Here is a 23,600-nt window from a genome sequence, read left to right as displayed (position 1 = left end):
TTTGCCTTATTTGGGACAAAGGAATGGATTTCTCTTGTTTATTATTTAAAGATATACATATCAAAAAAGCAGGCGAGGATGATATCTAAACAAAGCTTTCCACAGGAAAGTTGCAGATGTTAGGGGTCTTGCCCACAGGGCAGCTCTGTGGCCTCTCTTGGAGAAGTGGACCCCTTTGGTGCACATGGTTTAAGAGCACTGCCAAAAGTCATCGTTCATTTCATGACTTCCGATGAAAGGCAAGGGGTCTCAGGCTTTCCACCATATTTGCTCAAATGGATTTGTTCCCCTTGAGTCCTGGGCTGGAGTCACCTTTAATGAGCACCAGCCTTTTCCCTTTTGTAGAGAAACTGGAGCAACTTCCCTGGGCCCCCTGCTTGTTGGCAATAGGGCACATCGCACAATACTCTTCTTTTTTTTTTGGAATGTCCTTAAAATCTACTTTTGAAATTTGTATTTAACAACACCTCAAGGAACCTATGAAAGATGTCAAACACTGAGGCCTCCCTTCAACTGGGGCAACCCGCACTGACTATGTAGTTCCAGGCATAGTAACCTGATGCACAGATGATGGTTGGAACCAAGTACCCTGGAGTTCCCAGATAATATATATATATATTTGAACGATAATCCGTCTTCCTTTAGCTTCCCCTGGCATTATTTCCAGCATTTTTTTTTTAGAGATAAGCCTCTTTAAGGAGAAAATCTTTTTTCCTTTCCCTTCAGCAGTCCGTTTGTCTCATTCTGCCTTATATTGACTGGCGTTGGTGTACAAAGCTGTCTCCCCCGTGTGACTGTAAGCTTTTTTTTTTTTTTGTGAGGAAGATCAGCCCTGAGCTAACATCCATGCTAATCCCCCTCTTTTTGCTGAGGAAGACCAGCTCTGAGCTAATATCTATTGCCAATCCTCCTCCTTTTTTCCCCCAAAGCCTCAGTACATAGTTGTACGTCATAGCTGCACATCCTTCTAGTTGCTGTATGTGGGATGCGGCCTCAGCATGGCTGGAGAAGCGGTGCGTCGGTGCACGCCTGGGATCCCAACCTGGGCCGCCAGCAGCGGAGCGCGTGCACTTAACCACTAAGCCACTGGGCCGGCCCTGTAAGCTTCTTAAAGGCAGGCCTTGCAGGGGGCTGGATAAATGTTTGCAAAGGGTACTATAATTCCTTCTAGGGAGAGGCCTTTCCCACTCTTCTTCCAGCTGTCCTATCGCCTTCCTCCAGTCCTCACAGACTTTTTCCATGACTGTAACCACACTCTCATTTTTGGCCTTTCTCACTCCCAGTGGACATTTCTTTCTTCTCTTTGACAGCAAGGCATATGTTTAGTCAAAATGGCAGAGTGTTTTGTAGGCACCTACTTATTTACTCCTAACCCCAAAGGGTTGCTCCTTCAGGAATAGTACCTTAGCCAGGATATTCTGTGCCAGATCTTCCTCACCAAATCGTTCTGGTCGCTGATTCTTCCCTTGCAGAAACCTCTGTCCACTGAAGGATTCAGATGCAGAATATTTGGATTAAACAAGAAAAGACTCTCAGTAATCACTGATTCTAAGGGAAGATATGTCTCAAAGACAAAGATGTCTGCTCAGACCACCAGATAGTCTGTGCTACCTTAACAAGAGAAGTGTGTTCAGTCATTTTTGATTCACAAAGTGGCCAAGCATTGTTCCCTATGTAGAGCATTGGTGCAAGTAGGTAGTGGGACAAATGGACTATATAAGCTTACAAACTGATCATCTCCCAGAAATGGAGGGTACCAAAGATCTCTGTTTCCTGGGCAACAACCAAAGATCTTGCTTGAGAAAAAGAACATGATTAGCCAGGGTCTTGTAAATCATTAATAATAAGTGTAGTACAAGGTTCAACTTTATGTTCCTTTATTTTTTATTTTTTTTAAACTTTATTTATTTATTTTCCCCCCCAAAGCCCCAGTAGATAGTTGTATGTCATAGTTGCACAGCCTTCTAGTTGCTGTATGTGGGAAGCGGCCTCCGCATGGCCGGAGAAGCGGTGTGTCAGTGCGCGCCCGGGATCCGAACCCAGGCCGCCAGCAGCGGAGCGCGCGCACTTAACCACTAAGCCATGGGGCCGGCCCCTGTTCCTTTATTTTTGATCCCCTTCTCTCCTGCTTGGAGATCATAATACCATTCTCTTTTTGGTGTTCTGAGACAAATTCCAATGTGTGGGGAGGGGGTCCCCACCCATACAAGCAAGCAATTCTTGGATACTAGCAGGGTGTCAGAGAATTCAACTCAATTCTGACACTATCTACATGGAGATAGCACCAGATTCCACAGTTTGAGGGCTCAGTCCTACCAGACTGCCCCTTGCCCTCCCTCTCCTTCAGATGCCAATTGCAAGTCCAAGTTGTTACCTGTACTTCTGACCAACTGGCTGTAAATCAGAGGTTCCCATGACCCTCTCCTTGGGTTTGATTAATTTGCTATAGTGGCTCACAGAACTCAGAGAAACATTTTACTTTCTAGATTACCAGTTTATTATAAAAGGATATAACTCAGGAACAGGCAGATGGAAGAGAATGCATAGAGCAAGGTATGGGGAAAGGACATGGAGCTTCCCTGCTCTCTCCCAGTGTGCCACTTTCCCCAAATCTCCCCGTGTTCACCAACCTGGAACTCTCCAAACCCTGTCCTCTAGGGGTTTTACGGAGGCTTCATTACATAGCTGTGACTGATTAAATCATCGGTCATTGGTGATTGATTCAACCTCCAGCCCCTCTCCCCTCCCCAGAGGTTGGAGGGTGGGACTGAAAGTTCCAAGCCTCTAATCACATGGTTGGCTCCACTGGCAACCAGTCCCCATTCTTAGGTGTTTTCCAAATATCACCTCATTAACACAACAAGAGGTACCCTTACCACTCTCATCACTTAGGAAATTCCAAGGGTTTTAGGAGCTCTGTGCCAGAAAGGGATACCAAGACCAAATACAGCTGTCCCTCAGTATTCTTGGGGGATTGGTTCCAGGACCCCCTCTGATACCAAAATTCATGGATGCTCAAGTCCCTTATATAAAATAGCATAGCATTTGCTAATAACCTACGCATATCCTCCTGTGTACTTTAAATCATCTCTAGATTACTTATAATACCTAATACCATGAAAATGCTATGTAAATAGTTGTTATACTGTATTTTTTAGGGAATAATGATAAGAAAGAAAAAGTCTGTATGTGTTCAGTACAGACACAACCATCGTAGGCCTTTCGATCAGTGTTGGTTGAATCCGAGGATGTGGAACCCACAGATAGGGAGAGCTGACTGTATATATTTCTTATTATAAATCATGTGGGGGAAGAAAAACTATTTATCTATCCCCTAGGTTTTTCTGACTGGTCTAAGAATTAAATTGACATGAGATAAAATAACAGGAGAAAATCAAACAAATTTAATACCATGTGTACATGGGAGAAACCCAGGAAAACTGAGTAATTTACCAAAATGGCCAAACCCACCACCTTAAATACTGTCTTCAGCTAAAGACAAAGGAGGATGTTGAGGGTAGTGGTTTGAGACTTCAAAGGGGAGGCAGGCAATTCATATGGAGATAAAAAAGCAAATATTTGGTAAACAAATGTTTTCTGGCCATCTATAGACAATGGGACCTGAGAGAGAACTTTGATAAAATAGCCCTTGCTAGGTGCCTTCCTGTCTACCACACCTGGAAATTATGTATGGTGATAGCTCCTTCCTGGGACAGGCCTTGTATCTTAAATTCTTTTAGGCAGTTAGGGGGAAAGTCAAAGTTTCTTTCTGAGTCTTTTTTTGTTAAAAATAATCAAACCAGGTGACGTCAGCATCATGGCAGAGTGAGCTTTCCTGTAAACTCTTCCCCCGATAAGATACAAGAAAAGGAACAGTCACAGACCAACAACGGACTCCTAGACAGTGAAAAGCAAGATCGGAAAGATCCACACTGCCGCACATCCGAGAGTGGAAATGTGCTGGGACCCCGAAGGGCGTGGGGAGAGGAAAGGAGAACTCCTCTCCCTCCCCATCAGATCAGCGATCCCGGTCCTCCAGGCTCCCAGAGAGCGGGGAGGGGCGGCCCTCTGTGGGGAAACTGTAGCTCTTTGGGCTCTCTCAGCCAGTGGGAAACTCCCACACAGAGCACTCAGAACTGCTACAGGGTACCATCAACATCTGAGCACCCCAGGAAAGCGGATAATGAGGGGTGAACGAGAAGCCCCCACGCCAGGGACCCAGCAGGCAAAAGAGAGAGGCCCCCCCCCCCCCCACCGCAAGCCAGACCGGCAGCTCAGCCGACCAGACCAAACCAAGTGACCGGCAGATCGCAGGGAACAGATGGGGCAGAGTGCAGGGGATTCAGATTACACAGCCCTTTACCCCCACACAGTGGCGGCAGGTGGAAATTGCAACCAGATATTTCCAGGATGAGGAAAAACAAAGCCAATACAGGAACCACAATGCAAAGGTACATGAAATCACCAGACCAGAAGGAAAATGACAAGCACCCAGAAACCAACCCTGAAGACACAGAAATCCATAACCTAAACGACAGAGATTTCAAAATAGCTATCATAAAAAAACTCTATGAAATACGAGACAACACAAACAATTCAATGAGGTTAGGAGTTTCTTCACAAAAGAGATTGAAATCATAAAGAAAAACCAATCGGTGCTGATGGAGATGAAGAACACAATGGAGGAGATAAAGGAGAATCTGGAATCTTTAAAGAACAGAGCTGACAATATGGAGGAAAGAATTAGCATTATAGAGGATAGGAATACAGATATGCTCCAGATGGAAGAGGAGAGAGAACTAAGACTAAAAAGAAATGAAGAAAGTCTCCGAGAAATATCTGACTCTATTAGGAAATGTAACATAAGAATTATAGGTATTCCTGAGGGAGAAGAGAGGGAAAGAGGAACAGAGAGCCTATTCAAGGAAATAATAGCTGAGAACTTCCCAAATCTGGGGAAGAAGCAGGAAATACCAGTAAGCGAAGCCAACAGGTCACCTAAATACGTCAACAGGTAAAGGCCCACTCCACGACATCTAGTGGTAAGGCTGGCCAAAATCAATGACAAAGAAACAATATTAAGGGCAGCTAGACAAAAACAAAAAATAACGTACAAAGGAACGCCCATCAGGCTCTCAGCGGATTTCTCAACAGAAACTTTACAGGCTAGGAGAGACTAGAATGATATATTCAAAATACTGAAAGACAAAAACTTTCAGCCAAGAACACTCTATCCAGCAAAAATATCCTTCAAATATGATGGAGAAATAGTAACTTTCCCAGATAAACAAAAGCTAAGGGAGTTCATGGCCACGAGACCCCCACTACAAGAAATACTCAAGAAGGCCCTCATGCCTGAAAAAAAGAAGAGAAAGGGAATACAAAGCTTGGAGCAAGGAGAAAAATAGGTAGACAAACTCAGAAAAATAGTAGATCTTTACTGGAATAGGTTAGCAAGCACTTAAATACCAAAATCAAAGATCAAAGGAAGGAATTCACCAAAAATAAATTTAACCTCATCACTGTAAACACACACCCACAACACAAGATAGAATAAGGTATAACAAGAACGACTTAGAAGGGGAAGAGGAAAGTGATTGAATTGACTTAGTATAAGGAAATAGGAGGCCATCAGATAATGGACTATCTCATACACAAGATTTTTTACACAAACCTTAAGGTAACCACTAAACAAATAATCAAAACAAAATCACATATGATAAACAAAAAGAAAACTAGAAGAGTCATAAGACAGAATAACCAAACTGAATTGGTAGTCCGAAACAAATGGGACAAGAAACAAAGGAAATGCAAAAGAACCGGAAATTAAGTGACAAAACAGCAACATTAAGCCCTCATATATCAATAATTGTACAAGTAAATAGATTGAACTCTCCAATCAAAAGATACAGAGAGGCAGGATGGATTAAAAAGCAAGACCCAACAATATACTGCCTCGAGGAAACACATCTCAGCTCTAAAGACAAGTACAGGCTCAGAGTGAAAGGATGGAAGACAATACTCCAAGCTAATGGCAAACAAAAGAAAGCAGGTGTTGCCATACTCATATCAGACAAAGTAGACTTCAAGATAAAACAGGTTAAGAAAGACAAAGAAGGGAAATATGTAATGATAAAAGGGACACTCCACCAAGAAGACATATCACTTATAAATATATATGCACCCAACACAGGAGCACCAATGTACATAAAGCAACTATTAACAAACCTAAAAGGAGACATTAACAACAACACAATAATAGTAGGGGATCTTAATACCCCACTTACATCAATGGATAGATCATCCAGACAAAAAGTTAATAAAGAAATATTAGACTTAAATGAAAAACTGGACGAGATGGACCTAGTAGACATATACAGAGCACTCCATCCAAAAACAGCTGACTACACATTCTTCTCAAGCTCGCATGGAACATTCTCAAGGATAGACCATATGTTGGGAAACAAAGCAAGCCTCAATAAATTTAAGAAGATTGAAATCATAACAAGCATCTTTTCAGACCATAATGCTATGAAACTGGAAATCAACCATGAAAAAAAAACTGGGGAAGTGACAAAAATGTGGAGATTAAACAACATGCTACTGAACAACCAATGGGTCATTGATGAAATTAAGGGAGAAATCAAAAACTATCTGGAAACAAACGAAAATGAAAATATGCCATACCAAACCACATGGGATGCAGCAAAAGTGGTCCTGAGAGGGAAACTCATAGCGATACAAGCCCACCTTAACAAACAAGAAAAAGCCCAAATAAGCAACCTCAAATTACACCTAACAGAACTAGAAAAAGAAGAACAAACAAAGCCCAAAGTCAGCAGAAGGAGAGAAATAATAAAAAGCAGAGCAGAAATAAATGAAATTGAGACCAAAAAAACAGTAGAAAGGATTAATGAAACAAAGAGTTGGTTCTTTGAGAAGATAAACAAAATCGACTAACCCTTAGCCAGGCTTACTAAGAAAAAAAGAGAAAAGGCTCAAGTAAATAAAATCAGAAGTGAAAGAGGAGAAATTACAAAGGATACCACGGAAATACAGAGGATTATAAGAGAAGACTATGAGAAATTATATGCCAACAAAATGGACAATCTAGAAGAAATGGATAAATTCTTAAACTCATACAACCTCCCAAAACTGAACCAAGAAGAAATGGAGAATCTGAATAGACCAATCACAAGTAAAGAGATTGAAATAGTAATCAAAAACCTCCCAAGAAATAAAAGTCCAGGACCAGATGGCTTTTCCAGTGAATTTTACCAAACATTCAAAGAAGATTTAATACCCATCCTTCTCAAACTAGTCCAAAAAATAGAGGAAGATGGAACACTTCCTAAATCATTCTAGGAGACCAACATCACCCTGATACCAAAGCCAGACAAAGACAATACAAAGAAGGAAAATTACAGGCCAATATTGCTGATGAACATAGATGCAAAAATCCTCAACAAAATATTGGCAAACTGAATACAGCAATACATTAAAAAGATCATACACCATGATCAAGTGGGATTTATACCAGGGATGCAGGGATGGTTCAACATCCACAAATCAATCAACGTGATACACCACATCCACAAAACAAAGAATAAAAACCACATGGTCATCTCAGTAGACGCAGAGAAGGCATTTGACAAGATACAACATCCATTTATGATAAAAACTCTCAACAAAATGGGAATAGAAGGGAAGTACCTCAACATAATAAAGGCTATTTATGACAAACCCACAGCCAACATCATACTCAACAGGGAAAGACTGAAAGCCATTCCTCTGAGAACAGGAACGAGGCAGGGCTGCCCACTCTCACCACTCCTATTCAACATAGTACTGGAGGTTTTGGCCAGAGCAATTAGGCAAGAAAAAGGAATAAAAGGAATCCAAATAGGTAACGAAGAAGTGAAACTCTCACTATTTGCAGATGACATGATTTTATATATAGAAAACCCTAAACAATCCGTTGGAAAACTATTAGAAATAATCAACAACTACAGCAAAGTTGCAGGGTACAAAATCAATCTACAAAAATCAGTTGCATTTCTGTATGCTAATAATGAACTAACAGAAAGAGAGCTCAAAAAGATAATACCATTTACAACTGCATCAAAAAGAATAAAATATCTAGGAATAAATCTTACCAAGGAGACGAAAGACCTATACAATGAAAACTACAAGACATTATTGAAAGAAATCGATGATGACATAAAGAAATGGAAAGACATCCCATGCATATGGATTGGAAGAATAAACATAGTTAAAATGTCTATATTACCTAAAGTAATCTACAGATTCAATGCAATCCCAATCAGAATCCCAATGACATTCTTCACAGAAATAGAAAAAAGAATACTAAAATTCATATGGGGCAACAAAAGACCCCGAATACCTAAAGCAATCCTAAGAAAAAAGAACAAAGCAGGAGGCATTACAATCCCTGACTTCAAAACGTACTACAAAGCAATAGTAATCAAAACAGCATGGTACTGGTACAAAAACAGACACACAGATCGAAGGAACAGAATTGAAAGCCCAGAAATAAAACCACACATATACAGACAGCTAATTTTCGACAAAGAAGCTAAGAACATACAATGGAGAAAGGAAAGTCTCTTCAATAAATGGTGTTGGGAAAACTGGACAGCCACATGCAAAAGAATGAAAGTGGACCATGTGCTATCGCCATTCACAAAAATTAACTCAAAATGGATCAAAGACCTGAAGATGAGACCTGAAACTATAAAACTCATAGAAGAAAATATAGGCAACACACTATTTGACATTGGTCATAAAGTAATCTTTTCAGATGACATGCCTACCCAGACTAGGGAAACTAACGAAAAAATAAACAAGTGGGACTTCATCAGATTAAAGAGCTTCTACAAGACAAACGAAACCAGAATCAAGATGAACAGACAACCCACTAGCTGGGAGAGAATATTTGCAAAACATACATCTGACAAGGGATTGATCTCCATAATATATAAAGAACTCACACAACTGAACAACAAAAAAACAAACAACCCAATCAAAAAATGGGCAGAGGAAATGAAGAGACACTTCTCCAAAGAAGATATACAGATGGCCAATAGGCACATGGAAAGATGTTCAACAACACTACTCATCAGGGAAATGCAAATCAAAACAACACTAAGATTTCACTTCACGCCCGTTAGAATGGCTATAATCACCAAGACAAAAAACAACAAATGTTGGAGAGGATGTGGAGAAACAGGAACCCTCATACACAGCTGGTGGGAATGCAAAGTGGTGCAGCCTCTATGGAAAACGGTATGGAGATTCCTCAAAAATTAAAAATAGAGATGCCCTATGACCCAGCTATCTCACTACTGGGAATCTATCCAACGAACCTGAAATCAACAATCCAAAGAGGCTTATGCACCCCTATGTTCATTGCAGCATTATTCACTATAGCCAAGAAGTGGAAGCAACCTAAGTGTCCCTCGACTGACGATTGGATCAAGAAAATGTGGTATATATATACAATGGAATACTACTCAGCCATAAAAGAAAACAAAATTGTCCCATTTGCAACAACACGGATGGGCCTGGAGGGTATTATGTTAAGTGAAGTAAGCCAGAAAGAGAAAGACAAACACTATGATCTCACTCATATGTGGAATATAAACCAACACATGGACAGAGAAAACTGTATTGTGGTTACCAGGGGCAATGGGGGTGGGGAGTGGGCACGAGGGGTGAAGGGAGACATATATATGGTGATGGACAAACAAAAATGTACGACCCAAAATTTCACAGTGTTAAAATACTATTAAAACATCAACAAAATAAATAAATAAATAAAAAGAACAACAACAACAAAATCAAGCCAAAGAGACACATTTTGGGGTGGCAAATTCTTATTCCCCACAATCACAATATCACACACTCAGACTTTAGGACCTATTTCCTCATGGTTTAGTTCTTGACATCACAAAAAGGATGAGGTGTGGTCCCTCCTTAGACTTCCTATAACCTCTTGTGCACACATCTTATATAGCAGTGACCTCATTATATTTCAATTGTTTGTTGGCAAGTTATTTCTCCCACTAAAATGTGAGTTCATTGAAAGAGTAGGTCAGGTTAGTTCGACAACACTTATTGAATACTTTTTATGTCTTAGGCACTTTGTCAGGTGTTGGAGATATAGAAATGAATAAAAACAGTCTCTGACCTTGAGAAGCTTGTCTCTAGTAGGAAAGACAGACATAAGCAGATATTTTTCAATACTATGGTAAATGCAAGGCTAGAGGTCTGGATAAGTTGCCTTGAGCTCAGAGAGCAGCTCTTAGCTCAGTTGGAGGGACAGGAAAGCTTCCTCAAATTGTCTACTGTTGATGCAAATAATCCATAATCAATCTATAAATTAAAATTGGAGTGAGCCAAATTTGAGGGCCGTATAGCCCGGGGCCTTCCTTTCCCAAGGAAAGAAGGACACCAAAGAAGTGGGGTTTACAGAGCAGTTATATACTGTCAAAGAGCATGATCACATATGATTGCAATGTCCCTTTACACTAGTCATGAGATTGCCCTGTCAGATTGCTCTGCCAGCACAGCAATTGATGGACACAGCAGGTAGCAGGTCTGTTGTCTCAAGTTGGGTGGTTACAGGATGAGTGCAGCAATCAAATCCTAGCCTAGGGAGAAATGCTTATCCTTAAGGAAATGCCAATGTGGGGGAAGTTGCATCCTTATCTTAAGAGCATTTGTTTTTGTCTTTGGGACATGTTAATTGCTTAAAGCAGATATACAATGAATGTTCAGAGGCCACAGGCCCCTTTTGGAAAAACAAGGTCAGGCTGAATTAGTTTTACACTAAATGGCTTCCTCATATGCTCCAATATATCCTATTGCTTGCCATTTATTTATCACTACTGACTTGAATCTTGAAAGATGAGTAGGAATGAGCCAGTAAGGCAGTTTCAGTGGAGGTGGGGTCTGAAGTCAAGGAGCAGTGGGTTGCTGAGTGACTTGGTTTAGCAATTGAAGACCGTGAGTGCAGATTATCCTTCCCTGTGACAATAAAAATGATTTTGAGGAACAGTTTGTTGGTCTCCTAGCTTGTTCCTCATAGTGTGCTGGTCAGAGGGAAGTCCTGGGATGTCTCAGTCTTTGTTGTCATAAATATTTAGTTCCACTGACTAAAAAAAGTGTTCCCCTTGTAGGGGAGGAAGGATCTTCCTCCACCTTCTAGGTTCTTCTGGCTGGTCTAAGAATTAAATTGACATGAGACAGAATAACAGGAGAAAATCAAAGAAATTTAATAACATGTATACATGGGAGAGGCCCAAGAAAACTGGGTAACTCGCCAGAATGGCCAAAGCCACCACCTTAAATACCTCTCTAGCTAAAAAAAAAGGAGGATGTTGGGGGTAGCAGTCTGGGACTTCAAAAGGGAGGAAGGCAATTTACACGGAGATGAAAGAGCAAATGTTTGGTAGATAAATGTTTGCCATATCTTGCAAAGACAATGGGACATGGGGAGGACTTTGATTAGATGGGCCTTGCTAGGTTCCTCCCTGTCTACCACACCTATTTTGTATTATACTATAGTTATCCTATGGTATTAGCTCCCTCCTGGGACAGGCTTCTATCTTAAGTTCTTTTAGACAGTCAGGGGGAAGTTCAAGTTTCTTTCTGAGTCTTTTGTTCTTAAAAATAATCAAGCCAAAGAGGCATATTTTTGCAATGGCAAATTCCGATCCCCACACTGTAATCGATGGCACCTATTGGAAAAATACACTCCATGGGATGTAATCAACTGTGAGGTTCTATCCAGTGGAAGTCATGAAGTCTGAGGTCTCTTTCTCTTTCTTTCATTTAAAGAAAGTGTGGAATTATAAGAAATGAAACCTTATTTCCTTCCCAAAACAAAGTTCTTAGGCTGTCTACTAAGGAATTTTGGTGTCATTGCTTATTCCTCTAAGAGACTAACCATTAAAATATCTTGTTTGACTTGAATTTCTAATTACTGATTGTGGTTACTCAAGAACTTGCAAAATCTTTCATCACAACACCGATGACTTCAGGCCAATCAGATAATCTCTCAGTGTGAGAACAAAAGGATTTTCATAAATGCCTCACTGAAAAAGTTTAATAAATAATAATTTATTTATTGTATCAACCTCTGATGCAATAAAAATAAGAAATTAAATTTATTATACAAATTCTACATCTCTCTTTTCCTAAAAATCTTCTCAGATAATTAAAAATGAATATTATTTAGTCCCATTAAAATTCTCTAAAGTAAGCTACCATGATTAACTGATAGGAAAAAAAAGACTGTTTTCCTCTAAAAATGAACAAGCAAAAATACCACCAAGTCATTGAAAACAATTAAAACCATTTCCAGTCCCTAAACTTTCTCTGACATTCATGTTGGTAAAAACTATGGGACATTTCTAGCTCTCTTCAACTTTCCTAAACATTGTTGAGCTACACATGTGAATGGAATGGTTTGAATGTGGTTAGAAGCTAGAGAGCTAAAGCAGCACCCAGTACTCAAAGGAGTCTCCCAAGCAAATCTGTGCTGCACTTTGGCCAAACAGTAAACAGACCAGTTTCAGTTTCCTCTTCCTAATTCTGTAAGTTACTCCAACAGTTGTTCAATGCTTTTTTCTTCAAAGTTTCTGGTTACCTAGTTCAGTGGCTTTAACACAGCAATTGAACTAAAAAATGAAAATTTATCATAAAACTTCCCCTCCAAAAGCTATTTATATATACCTTTCAGATCGTTGGATTTGCATCTGCTCTATCATTTTGGATTTACTTTAATGTTTGGGTTCATGCATTCATTTCACACTTACTATGTTGACCTTGAGTCAGCATTAAGCAGTGTCATTTAGCCACATGAATTCTACTTTTACCAGGAATGAGCAAATGAACAATCATTTGAACAATACAAATGTCATCTAAATGTATCAGTGCACACACACCAGTCACTCCTAGCAACCAGTTTAAAAAATGCATATCTTCTGTTGCCCCAGAAATGCTGAACAACATTTTCTTTTTAAAATTCCTACTTCATCAAATTAAATGAAAATCTACCTAGTGAAGACTATGATAAAACAGTGTATGCCCAAGGAATTCATAAAATTCTGAGTGCCCTGAGATAATGATGTGGAAACAAATGTTAGCTGGGTAAAGCAGCATACTGTGATGGCAGAGTACAGCAGAGGGAAAAGAACTGGGATAATACCATCAAGAGATCTGGAAAAGTCATTTCATCCATTTGGCCCTCATCTGAAATTGTAAGTTTTAGATAAGAATCTAATAAAGAAAAAAGAGACACGGAGTTAAACAATCTTTCCTATGAACAAACAAAACTAAAGAAAAAGGAGGCAGATAAATACATCATGATCACTTAGATCACTAGAACAAAAAACTGAAGGCAAAATAATCGACCATTTGCACAGAATGCTGGAATCTCCTAAGGAACTATCACATTTGGTGGGTGTGATGACATAGGCAGAAATGGGGAGAAATAACTTGCCTTATGTTTTATACATTTGCATTATGCCCAATATTGTTATATATATTTTTATCTACCAATAGAACTTAGCAAAATAAAAGAACTCTATGCCTTCTCCATTAACTGTGATAGATGAATGTTTTTCATTTGAGCCTGAGGTTGAAAGTAAACTTACATAGATCAAAACAACATATAGACTTACCTATGTTACCAGTGCTAAGACTCTGAGAGATAATGGATGTCATATAAAAGCAAAACCAAGCAAGTCAGTTATCTGTCAGATTATAAATAGTCGATTGGTTCACATCTTGAGATTTGCCATCATTTAAAAAACATATTTAGTTGTAAATTATGAGAGCCAAACATTCTTTCTGTTTCCCTTTCTTTGGTTTCCCTTCCAAAAGGCATAACTGCAGACAAAGCCTCAGTGAAAATAAAGTCTGGGTATTTGTTTTCAGATGAGGTGACTTATTCTCTGGTCTGGATTTCAAAGACACCAATATAATGTGGATTGTATATAATTTTTAAAAATTTTTACAAATATATGCTTATTTCAGAAATCTTGGAAAATATTGCAGAAATTTTGGAAAATACAGAAAAGTGCAAAGTAGAGAAAAAATATTCTCCATCTGGTCAACAGAAGATATCACTATTTACTTTTTAGTTGGGCTTTAGACCATATACCTATAGAGTCACTTTTTATACCAGGAGTATTTCCTTGGGTCATTAAAATATTTGGCAGTTATAAAGTATCCGCGTAGTGTCTCATTTTATAGTAATGCCATAATTTATTGAGATTTTTTGATTATCAAGAGTAAAATAATAAGAGCTACAGCTTATTACAAAAGACTTCTTAAATCAATGTGCAAAAGAGAAACACGGACACTGAAAAAGAAGGTAAAAAGTAATGTGAAGACCATTAATGGAGGAAAAATAAGAGAGACTAGCTCAATTAGAGATGTCAAATTAACAAACAGAAACCTCATTACACTGGAGTTGGGAGGCCAAAAGGGGGAGCTCTCACACCCTATGTGGATAGCAGAGACCAACAGGAAGAAGAAAGACTTCCTCTTCTTGACCTGCCAATGGGAGACTGTCACAACTCAGCCAATGAAAAGCCACTACACATCAACCTCTCAACTCCTCCAATGGACTCTTTGTTTACAATAGCCCTCCCAACTTCCTCTTCCCCTAAAAAGAGTCTTTCCTCCCTTGCTTCTGGGGGACTCGCATGTGGCTCACCATGGTTGCAGACCCCAAACTGCCATTCTTTGTCAATCCCAAATAAATTTGTTTTGTTGGAGAAATAACTAGCTATTTATTTAAGGTCAACAATTTGGTGGCCCATACAGGGATCCAGGGAAGATTCCCCAACAAGTACAAGGCTGGTGAGCAAACAGGAGTGGTACCCACAACAGAGCCCACTGAGCACACTGCTTTTTTCACCAACTCTGGAGTTTGAGGGCAAATCTTTCTCCTGGATCTGAGCCTCCACTGTCTTTGCATTTGAAGCCCTCCAGGCTTTATTCGAGATCTATTTTAAGGCTTCGTCCTTTTCTGGTTAAGGCTTTGTCTGCGACTACTCAGGTGGCACTTTGGCCTGACTCTGTGAATCAGGCTGTTCCTTTGAACTGTGCTAGCCTTTGATCCAATTCCTTTTGGAACTGCACTGTTCCCATACTTTGAGCTGGTTAGCCTTCCATCTGACTTTGGGACTATTCATTGGAACTGTGTTATCAGCCTTTGGCCTGACACCCTTGGGAGCAGACTGTCCCTTGGCACTGTGTTGATCAACCTTTGACTCCCTGGGGGATTGGAGTGTTCTTTGGAACTACATTGTTCCTCGGAACTGAGTTGATTTGACCTTTGGTTCATCTTAATGAAATTGGACTGTTCTATTGGGACTGGCTGGTATTAAGCCTGCAGGCTGTTTAAGCTGTTCAAGCTGTCTAAGTTGCAAGGTATTTAAGACGTTTAGGCTGTTTGAGGATTATTCCTTTCCTCTAGAGGAAAAACTCTAAGAAATAGAATTTCAGTTATCTAAATATTTTGAGGGTGCCTCCCCCCACCGCCCCAGAGGCCCTGGCCGATTTTAAGTTTAAAAATCACAGTCATTTCTCATGTGCATTTCTAACTAAATGGACGGACTTAACCAAAAGTAATCTAGAATATCAATGGCCATTATGGGGAACTTCTGAACTCCTTAAAGTTACTTTTCTTAAAACCAAATTGGACAATCATAGCTCTGTAATTTCCAAAACTAAATGGAACACCTATTTCAATTGGTATTTTGAGGCTTCCAAATGTTATAGGAGTCTAAAATTGCTCTTTTGTAAAATAAAATTTTAAGATTAACTGAAGCAAAGAATTAAAGAAAGATAAAATGGCTTCTGAAGCCTCATGTTCCTTTCTCCTGGCTCCTCATGCTCAGGCTCCACCTCTGGTGCCATCTTCCTCCCTCCCTTCTGTAGGGTCTAAACCTCATCTCTACTCTGTCCCCCCTACTAACACTCTTGCTGAACTTCCCCCTTTTCCCTGAACCTCTCCCCACTCCTCTTCCTCTGAACCTATCAGAACATGTCCTTTTAAAATTAAGCCTTCTGAGGATCCAAAGGCTAAACCCTTAACTTCTTATATTCTCTGGACTAAAGCTGAACTTTGAGCCATAGTCAAAGATTTCCCCAAAGTAACTGAAGATCCTCACAGAGTTGATGAGGAATTTAATATAGTCATTCAGACACTGGGTATTATCAGGCCCTGTGGCATGGGGATACCCCCTTGCCTTAGGGCCATTATTGCCACTGTCCTCTGGGTTAAGGCCACTGAGAAAATGGTTGTGGGATCCCCTTTAACCATTTTTCTTCCTCAGGCAGTAAAAGCCCTCCTGAATTTTCATCACAGTCAACATATTTCAGCCAGCTGCCTCACCTATGAAATCCTTTTGTTAGCTGCTCCCCACATAACTCTTTTATGTTGTTAAAGCCTTAACCCTGCTACTCTTCTCCCCTCCATTACTGACGAAGTTGCTGTTGACTGCTTAACACTGACAGATCACATCCTGACTCCTTGTGATGATCTGCAGCAAACTCCTTTGGAAGTTTTCCTGCAAACTTCCTTTGCAGGAAACTCCACCGACTTCTCATGGTTTACTGATGGTTCTTATTTAAAAGTTGACAATGGCAAATATTGTGCTGGATAGCAACTCCTTTTGATATTGCTAAGGCAGTACCTTTACCTATGGCTATTTTGGCCCAACAGCCTGAATTATACACTGTTACATGGGCCTGTACTTTAGCCAATGGCAAAAGTGCCAATATTTATACTGGTGGTAGATCTGCTTTCAGAGTAGCTCATGATTTTGGAATGTTGTGGAAGCAATCAGAAATTATTGGATGCTATACTTTTACCTGCTGCTTTAGCTATTATTAAGATCCTGGGGCATTCTCAACTTGACTCTCTGGAAGCTAAAGGAAATCACCTTGCTGATATTTCTGTAAGAATGCAGCCCTTAAAGGAACCAACAACAGCCAAGCCTCTGTCATGGTCCAAAGGGATATTTCCCCTAATGATAACTTAGAAACCTGACAAGAGAAGCCCAACAACTGGCCTCAGAAAAGGAAAAACAAGATCAGAAATTCAACAATTGTTGGCTTGATAAAAAGAGAAAGCTCTGGTTCAGATCACATAACAATCCAGCCCTGTTGGAGACTAAAATTCCCACTCCTAACCACTGTCACTGTACATGCATCAAGCCATTGGTCTACTGACAAAATGATAGCATTCATGAATCAGTATTGGTGGGGAAATATTAACAAGGTTGCAAAAAATGCCTACCTCACTTCTCCCACTTGTCCAAAATACACCCCATGGAAGCCTGTTCATACTGTTCCTGGACATTTTAAATTGCCTAATGGACCATTCAAGTTTTGGCAAATCGATTTCATACAGCTTCTCCCATCTCATGGATATAAATGTTTTAGTTGTGGTTTGTATGTCTTCTCACTGTCCTTGCAGACAGGCTACTGTCTCTTCTGTGGCTAACGTCCTTTTGGAAAGGATTATCCCTACCTGAGGGACTCCGCTCAAGCTTCATACTGACTGAGCAACCCATTTTACTGTTCAGGTACTTCGACAAGTCTACGCTGTTTGGCCAGTTTTACAACACTCACGTTGTGCCTACCACCCTCAATCTTCTGGTTTAGCTGACCACACTAATGGCATTATTAAGACTTAATTGGCAAAACTTGTAGAGACCTTCAAATGCCTGGGCCAAAAGCACTGCCATTGGTCCTTCTAAATCTCAGATCCACCCCCTTTAGAACTCACAAACTCTCACCCTTTGAGATAGTCATGGGACGCCAAGTGCACTTGGCTTCTGCGTCTTTTGACCCACAGCTGATAAAAGGACATACACTCCAATATTGCAAAGGCCTAATTGTTTTTATTAAAATTAACCATGTTTTGGTAATCTTTTCACAGTTTGCTTCAGGGAGACAAAGCCCTTAAGCATCATACCTTGCAACCTGGAGATTGTGTCTATTGGAAAAGACACCTCCAGAAGGACTCTCTTCAACCTCATTGGAAAGGCCCCTATCAGGTACTGTTAACCAACCCTTGTGCCACAAAACTCCAGGGAATAGACTCTTGGATTCACGTGACACATCTAAAGAAAGCACCAAACCCTGACTGGTCCTACACATCATCTGGTGACCTGAAAGTAGAGTTCCTGGTATTGAGGCAGATGACATGTGATAAAGCAGCTTTCCCAAGATGTCCAGACCAGGCCTATTGGAAGTGTGTCTGCCAAACCTTTGATGATGACATAATGCTGCAGATGATCTCCAGTGCCTATGATCATGAAAACATATGGACTTTAGAAAAGAAAAATGCCTGGGAGTTCTCCTATCCTTGTTACTCAATTGTGGCCTCAATAGATTTCCAACCTGTGCACTTTCCCTCCGACAGGACACAGAGGAAAAGCCCTTCCTGGCGTGGAATGACCAAAAGCTGCTGAATCTAGAAAAACCTGACTCTTGATCAACGAAGCTTTTAGAGAAAGACCGTGATCAAAAGCAGAAAATGACAGGGCCAGCCTGGTGGCACACCAGTCAAATCCTTGCGTTCTGCTTTGGCAGCCCAGAGTTGGTAGGTTCAGATCCTGGGCATGGACCTACTCACTGCTCATCAGGCCATGCTGAGGTGGCATCCCACATAGAGCAACTAGAAGGATGCACAACTATGATGTGTGGCTATCTGCTGGGGCTTTGGGGAGAAAAAACAAAAAGAGGAAGATTGGCAACAGATGTTAGCTCAGGGCCAATCTTCCTGAACAAACAAAAAAAGAAGCATCTTCTCCCAACTTAAAAAAAAATGGGGGGAGGCCAATGTCAAATTAACAAAAAACCTCATTAAATTGGAATTGGGAGGCCAAATGGGGAGCTCTCACACCTTATGTCAAGTGCAGAGTCCAACAGGAAGAAGGAAGACTTCCTCTTCTTGATCAGCATAAAGCTCAGCCAATCAGAGACTGTCCCAACCCAGTCACGTGAAAAGCCACTACACCTCAAACCCTCAGTTCCTCCAGTGGATTGTTCACAGTAGTCCTCCCAACGTCCTCTTCTTCTCTCTAAAAGAGGTCTCCTGCCTTGCTGCTGGGGGACTCACCCGCAGCTTACCATGGTTGCAGAGAGCGCACTTGCAATTCTTTGCTGATCTTGAACAAACTCATTTTTGCTGGAGTAATAACTGGCTATTTGTTTCAGGTCAACAGAAGCAAGATAATAGGATTAGCCAAGTCACATGATTTATACTTTAGGACAAAAGGGTCATCCATCACACAACTCACTTAAGGTTTATATCTGCACTGTGAGTGGAAGTTTACTTATTTTAATCAGAGAAAAGTCGCGGTTTTACAACCCCGGCAAACAGTGCCAATCCCACCAGGCTCAAGCTCCCCGGTGTGGTCTTTTAAACACGCCAGTGCCTTCGGAGAAGTCTTCCAGGTAACACAAAAACCTGTCTGGCGCCGAAGCCTCTCAAGAGCGACTCTAGGGACACGGCGACAACGGCGGCCAGGGGCGTGCGTTCAGACGTGCGAGCTAGAAGGTCCACTGCCATGACAACCAGAGCAGCGCGCAGGTGGGCGCCCACGGAAGCCCGGCGAGCGGGGCGGCGCATGCGCTAACGTACCTCACGCTCGGGGGCTGAGGCTCTCACTTTGTCGTCACAGGGCAGATGGTCAGGCTGCGTCCGCCTCTTCCCTCTCCCTCCACCGTCGGCCTTTTCCCTTCCCCTCCATTCTCCCTCTTCCCCTCCCCTAGTCCCTCCGTCTCCTCCCTCCCGCAGGCCCCCGCCCACCCCCACTTCCGGTCCGCGGCCGTCGGCGGAAGGGTGCCCCGCCTCTTCCGCCTTGGCGGCGGCGGCGGCGCCTGCGCGTCCCCTGTCAGGGTCAGCTGGCGGGTTCCCTGGGCCGTCCACCTGCGTGTCGCGGAGCCGCGCCCCGGGGGTCGATGGCGATGAACTATAACGCCAAGGATGAAGTGGACGGTGGGCCCCCGTGCGCCCCTGGGGGCGCCGCCAAGACCCGGAGACCGGACAACACGGCCTTCAAACAGCAGCGGCTGCCGGCCTGGCAGCCCATCCTCACGGCCGGCACGGTGCTGCCCACCTTCTTCATCATCGGCCTCATCTTCATCCCCATCGGCATCGGCATCTTCGTCACCTCCAACAACATCCGCGAGATCGAGGTGAGCGGAGGGCCGGCGGGGCGGCTGCCTCGCCCCGGGTGGGCGCGGGCCCTCCCCGCGTCTTGGCTCCCCTCCGCCGTCGCTGCGTCCTCTGCCTGCGCGTTTCCTGAGCTTGGGGTCTGTCCGCGCTTCCTCGTGCTCGCGGTTCACACGGTTGGAGACGGAATGAACGTAAACGCGGAGGGCGGGGCGCGGAGAAGGCCCCTTGAGTGGGCGCTCTGTGTGGTTCGGTGGGGGATTTTCGCCTCCAAGGAGGTTAAACAAAAGAGAAGTGGGAAAGTGGAAGTTCTATCTAGATGTAGCTCCAGGACAGTTGACGTGGTTAGAGTGCCGTTACCTGGGTGGGGATTATCGCAGGACGCAGAGATGAACACCTTGGCCATTGTTGGGAAAAGGATCCGGAGTCATAGAGGTATTGATGATTTTTTGTGAAGTTGTCGTATCTTACCAGGTGACATCTTGGGACATGTGACCGAAATGTGCACAGTACCTTTCGTTTTGAGCTAATAGGTGATTTTAGTTGTAGGGCATGATAGAGGTAAAGGTAACCGGAAACTTCAATTCCGATTTTGGTTTTAGGCTGTGTTTATTAATAACCATGCCCTACATTCACCCTAGTCTTTTTTTTCCCCTAGATTTTAAACTTTAAAGAAAAGAGTCAGTGACCACACACAGGATAAGTCGCACTGTCTACTGAGCATTTTACTGATCAAAGACATCACAGAAACGGGGAAGCATCTTGATTTCTGTCAGAGCAGCAATCATAGTATCGTGATCCATCTGCAGTGGTGAAGATAGGTTGATCCTAGAATGTAAATACTTTGTATGGATGTCCAGCATTAAACGTCTGCTCATCCTCGTTTCTTGAATATCTGAGGGTATTTTTGTCTGCTTGAAAGAGCAGGAACTGGCACTAAGTTCTCTTGATTTCTTCTGTTCTGTAGCAGGTTATGTCATTTTTTTTCCTCTAATTTTATTAAACACTTTTAAATTTATGCATGTGCTTTGATGGGGCTTTCAGAGTAGTTTTATTTCAGCTATAGGAATAGGCATAAAGATAACTGTTTTTCAGTTTAATTTACAGTTACCTCTGAAAGCAAAATCAATATATTTTTTAATTGTACAGTGCTCATTTTGTTATTAATAACAGTAATAAGAATAGTATCTATAGTTTTTAAACCTTTTACTAAAAATTTATTTTCAGTTTAATAACTAGAGAAAGTGTCACAGTATGTTTTTTCAGCATGTATTTTTATCATTTTTATCTCCCTAATGGTACTTAATATGTAGTACTTCTTGTTCTCCCAGCCACACTAGGATCACACATATCAGGATATGAGCAAAGTCGGGTAATGCAAGGACCATGGGCTGTAGGCTGGAGTCAGGCAGAGGTGGGTTTCAATTCCAGCTCAGCCACTAGCTAGCTCAGTGTCTTGGAAAACTTAGTCTCTCTGTGCCTGTTTCCACACCTGTAAAATAGATAAAGAATGCCTATCTTGTAAGATGTGAGAATTAGAAACAATATAGTAGATTAGATTCCTGGCACTAAGTTTGTACAATGAATAGTTACTGTTATGATGATTAGTAATCAGGAGTAGGGAAATAGGGTCAGAGGGATTGATAGTTGCTAGTAAGTTAGAAGAGTATTTTAAAATTGAGACAGAAACCCAAAGGTAGATGTCTTGATTCCCAGCCTTAACCTTTGACGTTACACTAGGGGCCTTACTGCAATGTTAGTGAAGTAGAAGAAAATAATTTAACTTAGAAATTTGATCATCTTATTTAAACTTCTTAAGATATTGGGATGAACATAGCAGTAATTTGGAATTTTATGTGATGGGTATTTAGATGAACATAGCAGTAATGTGGAATTTTATATGATGGGTATTTACTAAATTATCAGAATCAATGTCTCTTAATATTTACTATACTGTGAAAATAAATTCTTTAAAATTTTGAGGTTCTGAAATAAAATAAGGTTTTCACACTAAGTGGTTGGTGAAGTTGAAATTTCTTAAATAATTCTCATGTGTGTAATTCTGGTTTCAAGTTGCCTGAAGAGTCTGCTGCAGTTTGGTTTGGTTAAAAGGGCACTGAAGTTAAAAGAGTCCGGGCATTGGAGTTGAAGTCCCAGCTCTGTTACTCTCTAGTTTGTGGTCTTAGGCATATTTTTAAGTCTCAGTTTTTTTACTTGAAGAACCAAGATTCAGACTTGATCTCTAAGATGCTGTTCAACTGTAAAATTCTTTGTCTTCCAACTTTAATGTGATTAAAAAAAAATGCTGCGTATTCAAATTGTATCACCTTTGGAACCAGAGGAAATGAAAATTAGGAATGATTGGAAATTTTGTACCAGCACTGACATATAGTTGTGCAAATAGAATCAAAAAATGTTTTTTTTATTTGCTTGTTAAATATGTAGGAAATTGGTTCTGGAGTTATTAGAAAAACCTAGGGAGCTTTCCCAAAACACACGTTTCCACTTGCTTTCCACCCTTATTTGGCCACTAGTTTAGTTTAAAGTGTGTTGAGGGTAATAACCCTCAAAAGTAAACAAGTAAGGAGAAGTTGTTGCCAGCATTCACTTTCATACTATAAGTTGCTCACACCTCTTTGGCTTATTTCCTCATTTTTGAAAATTTTAAGAACTTTCATTGCTGTGTTACATCAGTTGCTAGGCCAAAGGAGACTTGTCAAGTCAGAATGCTTTTGTAATATAGCTTAAAGTGCTAAGATCAGAAACCCAAACTTTTTAGGTATAAAAATCAGTGCGTCTTTACCCTTCTCCCAGAAATGTTATGCTAAAAAATTACTACTCTTGTAAAGCTCTTTGGACACTCTTGAAAAAGGTGTAAAAAAGGTATTTTGAAATTTTAATGTTTATATTTAGCAGTATATCTTTCCCCTACCCCCTTTTAGGTTTATATATCTTGTTTAGTTTTTAGATTTTCCATAATTTAATAAAATGCAGTTACTAGAAAACCAAAGTTGTTAATTTTATCATTCATAAGAAAATATTTTAAATATTTAATATCTCATTTAACACCGAGGTTTAATATCTTCATTTATTATTAGCAGCAAGGAATGAATATTTTCTTCAATTTGGCAATTGTAGGAGTCAGACACATCTTTCTACCACAAAGGTAATGCTTTTCTAGTCTAGGGACCTCGTTGGTGAGGCTGAGATATTAATTGAATAGCGCTGACTTGAAAAAGATAATGGGGTATTCTTAACTTTTGTGAAAGCATGAAGTTATATAGTTTTAAATTAATGGTTAGAATCAGATGGGGACATTTTTCAGAGTAATATTGAGTAAATTTAAAACCTAAGTATTTCCTTCATATTA

At 40.9% G+C, this 23,600-nt stretch overlaps 1 protein-coding gene and 1 long non-coding RNA gene across 2 annotated transcripts in view; one reads left to right on the top strand and one right to left on the bottom strand.

Annotated features, from left to right (window-relative positions):
- LOC147914486 (uncharacterized) overlaps positions 1–19,804 on the bottom strand; it is a 107,791-nt gene extending 87,987 nt beyond the window's left edge. The window contains exon 1 of the long non-coding RNA XR_015555212.1: positions 19,697–19,804. This is a non-coding gene — a long non-coding RNA (uncharacterized LOC147914486). The remainder of the gene's footprint in view (positions 1–19,696) is intronic.
- Positions 19,805–19,931: 127 nt separating this feature from the next.
- The window catches only part of CDC50A (cell division cycle 50 P4-ATPase accessory subunit A), a 31,234-nt gene continuing 27,565 nt past the window's right edge, over positions 19,932–23,600 (top strand). Inside the window, exon 1 of the mRNA XM_004422044.3 lies at positions 19,932–20,253. Coding sequence (XP_004422101.1) covers positions 20,017–20,253 — 237 coding nt within the window. The 5' untranslated portion in view covers positions 19,932–20,016. The remainder of the gene's footprint in view (positions 20,254–23,600) is intronic.

Source organism: Ceratotherium simum, chromosome 19 (genome assembly GCF_057802395.1).
Source record: "Ceratotherium simum simum isolate JZ-2026a chromosome 19, ASM5780239v1, whole genome shotgun sequence".
Classification (NCBI taxonomy): domain Eukaryota; kingdom Metazoa; phylum Chordata; class Mammalia; order Perissodactyla; family Rhinocerotidae; genus Ceratotherium; species Ceratotherium simum.
Note: the sequence above shows the minus strand (reverse complement) of the source record. Positions and strands in the feature narration are given on the sequence as shown.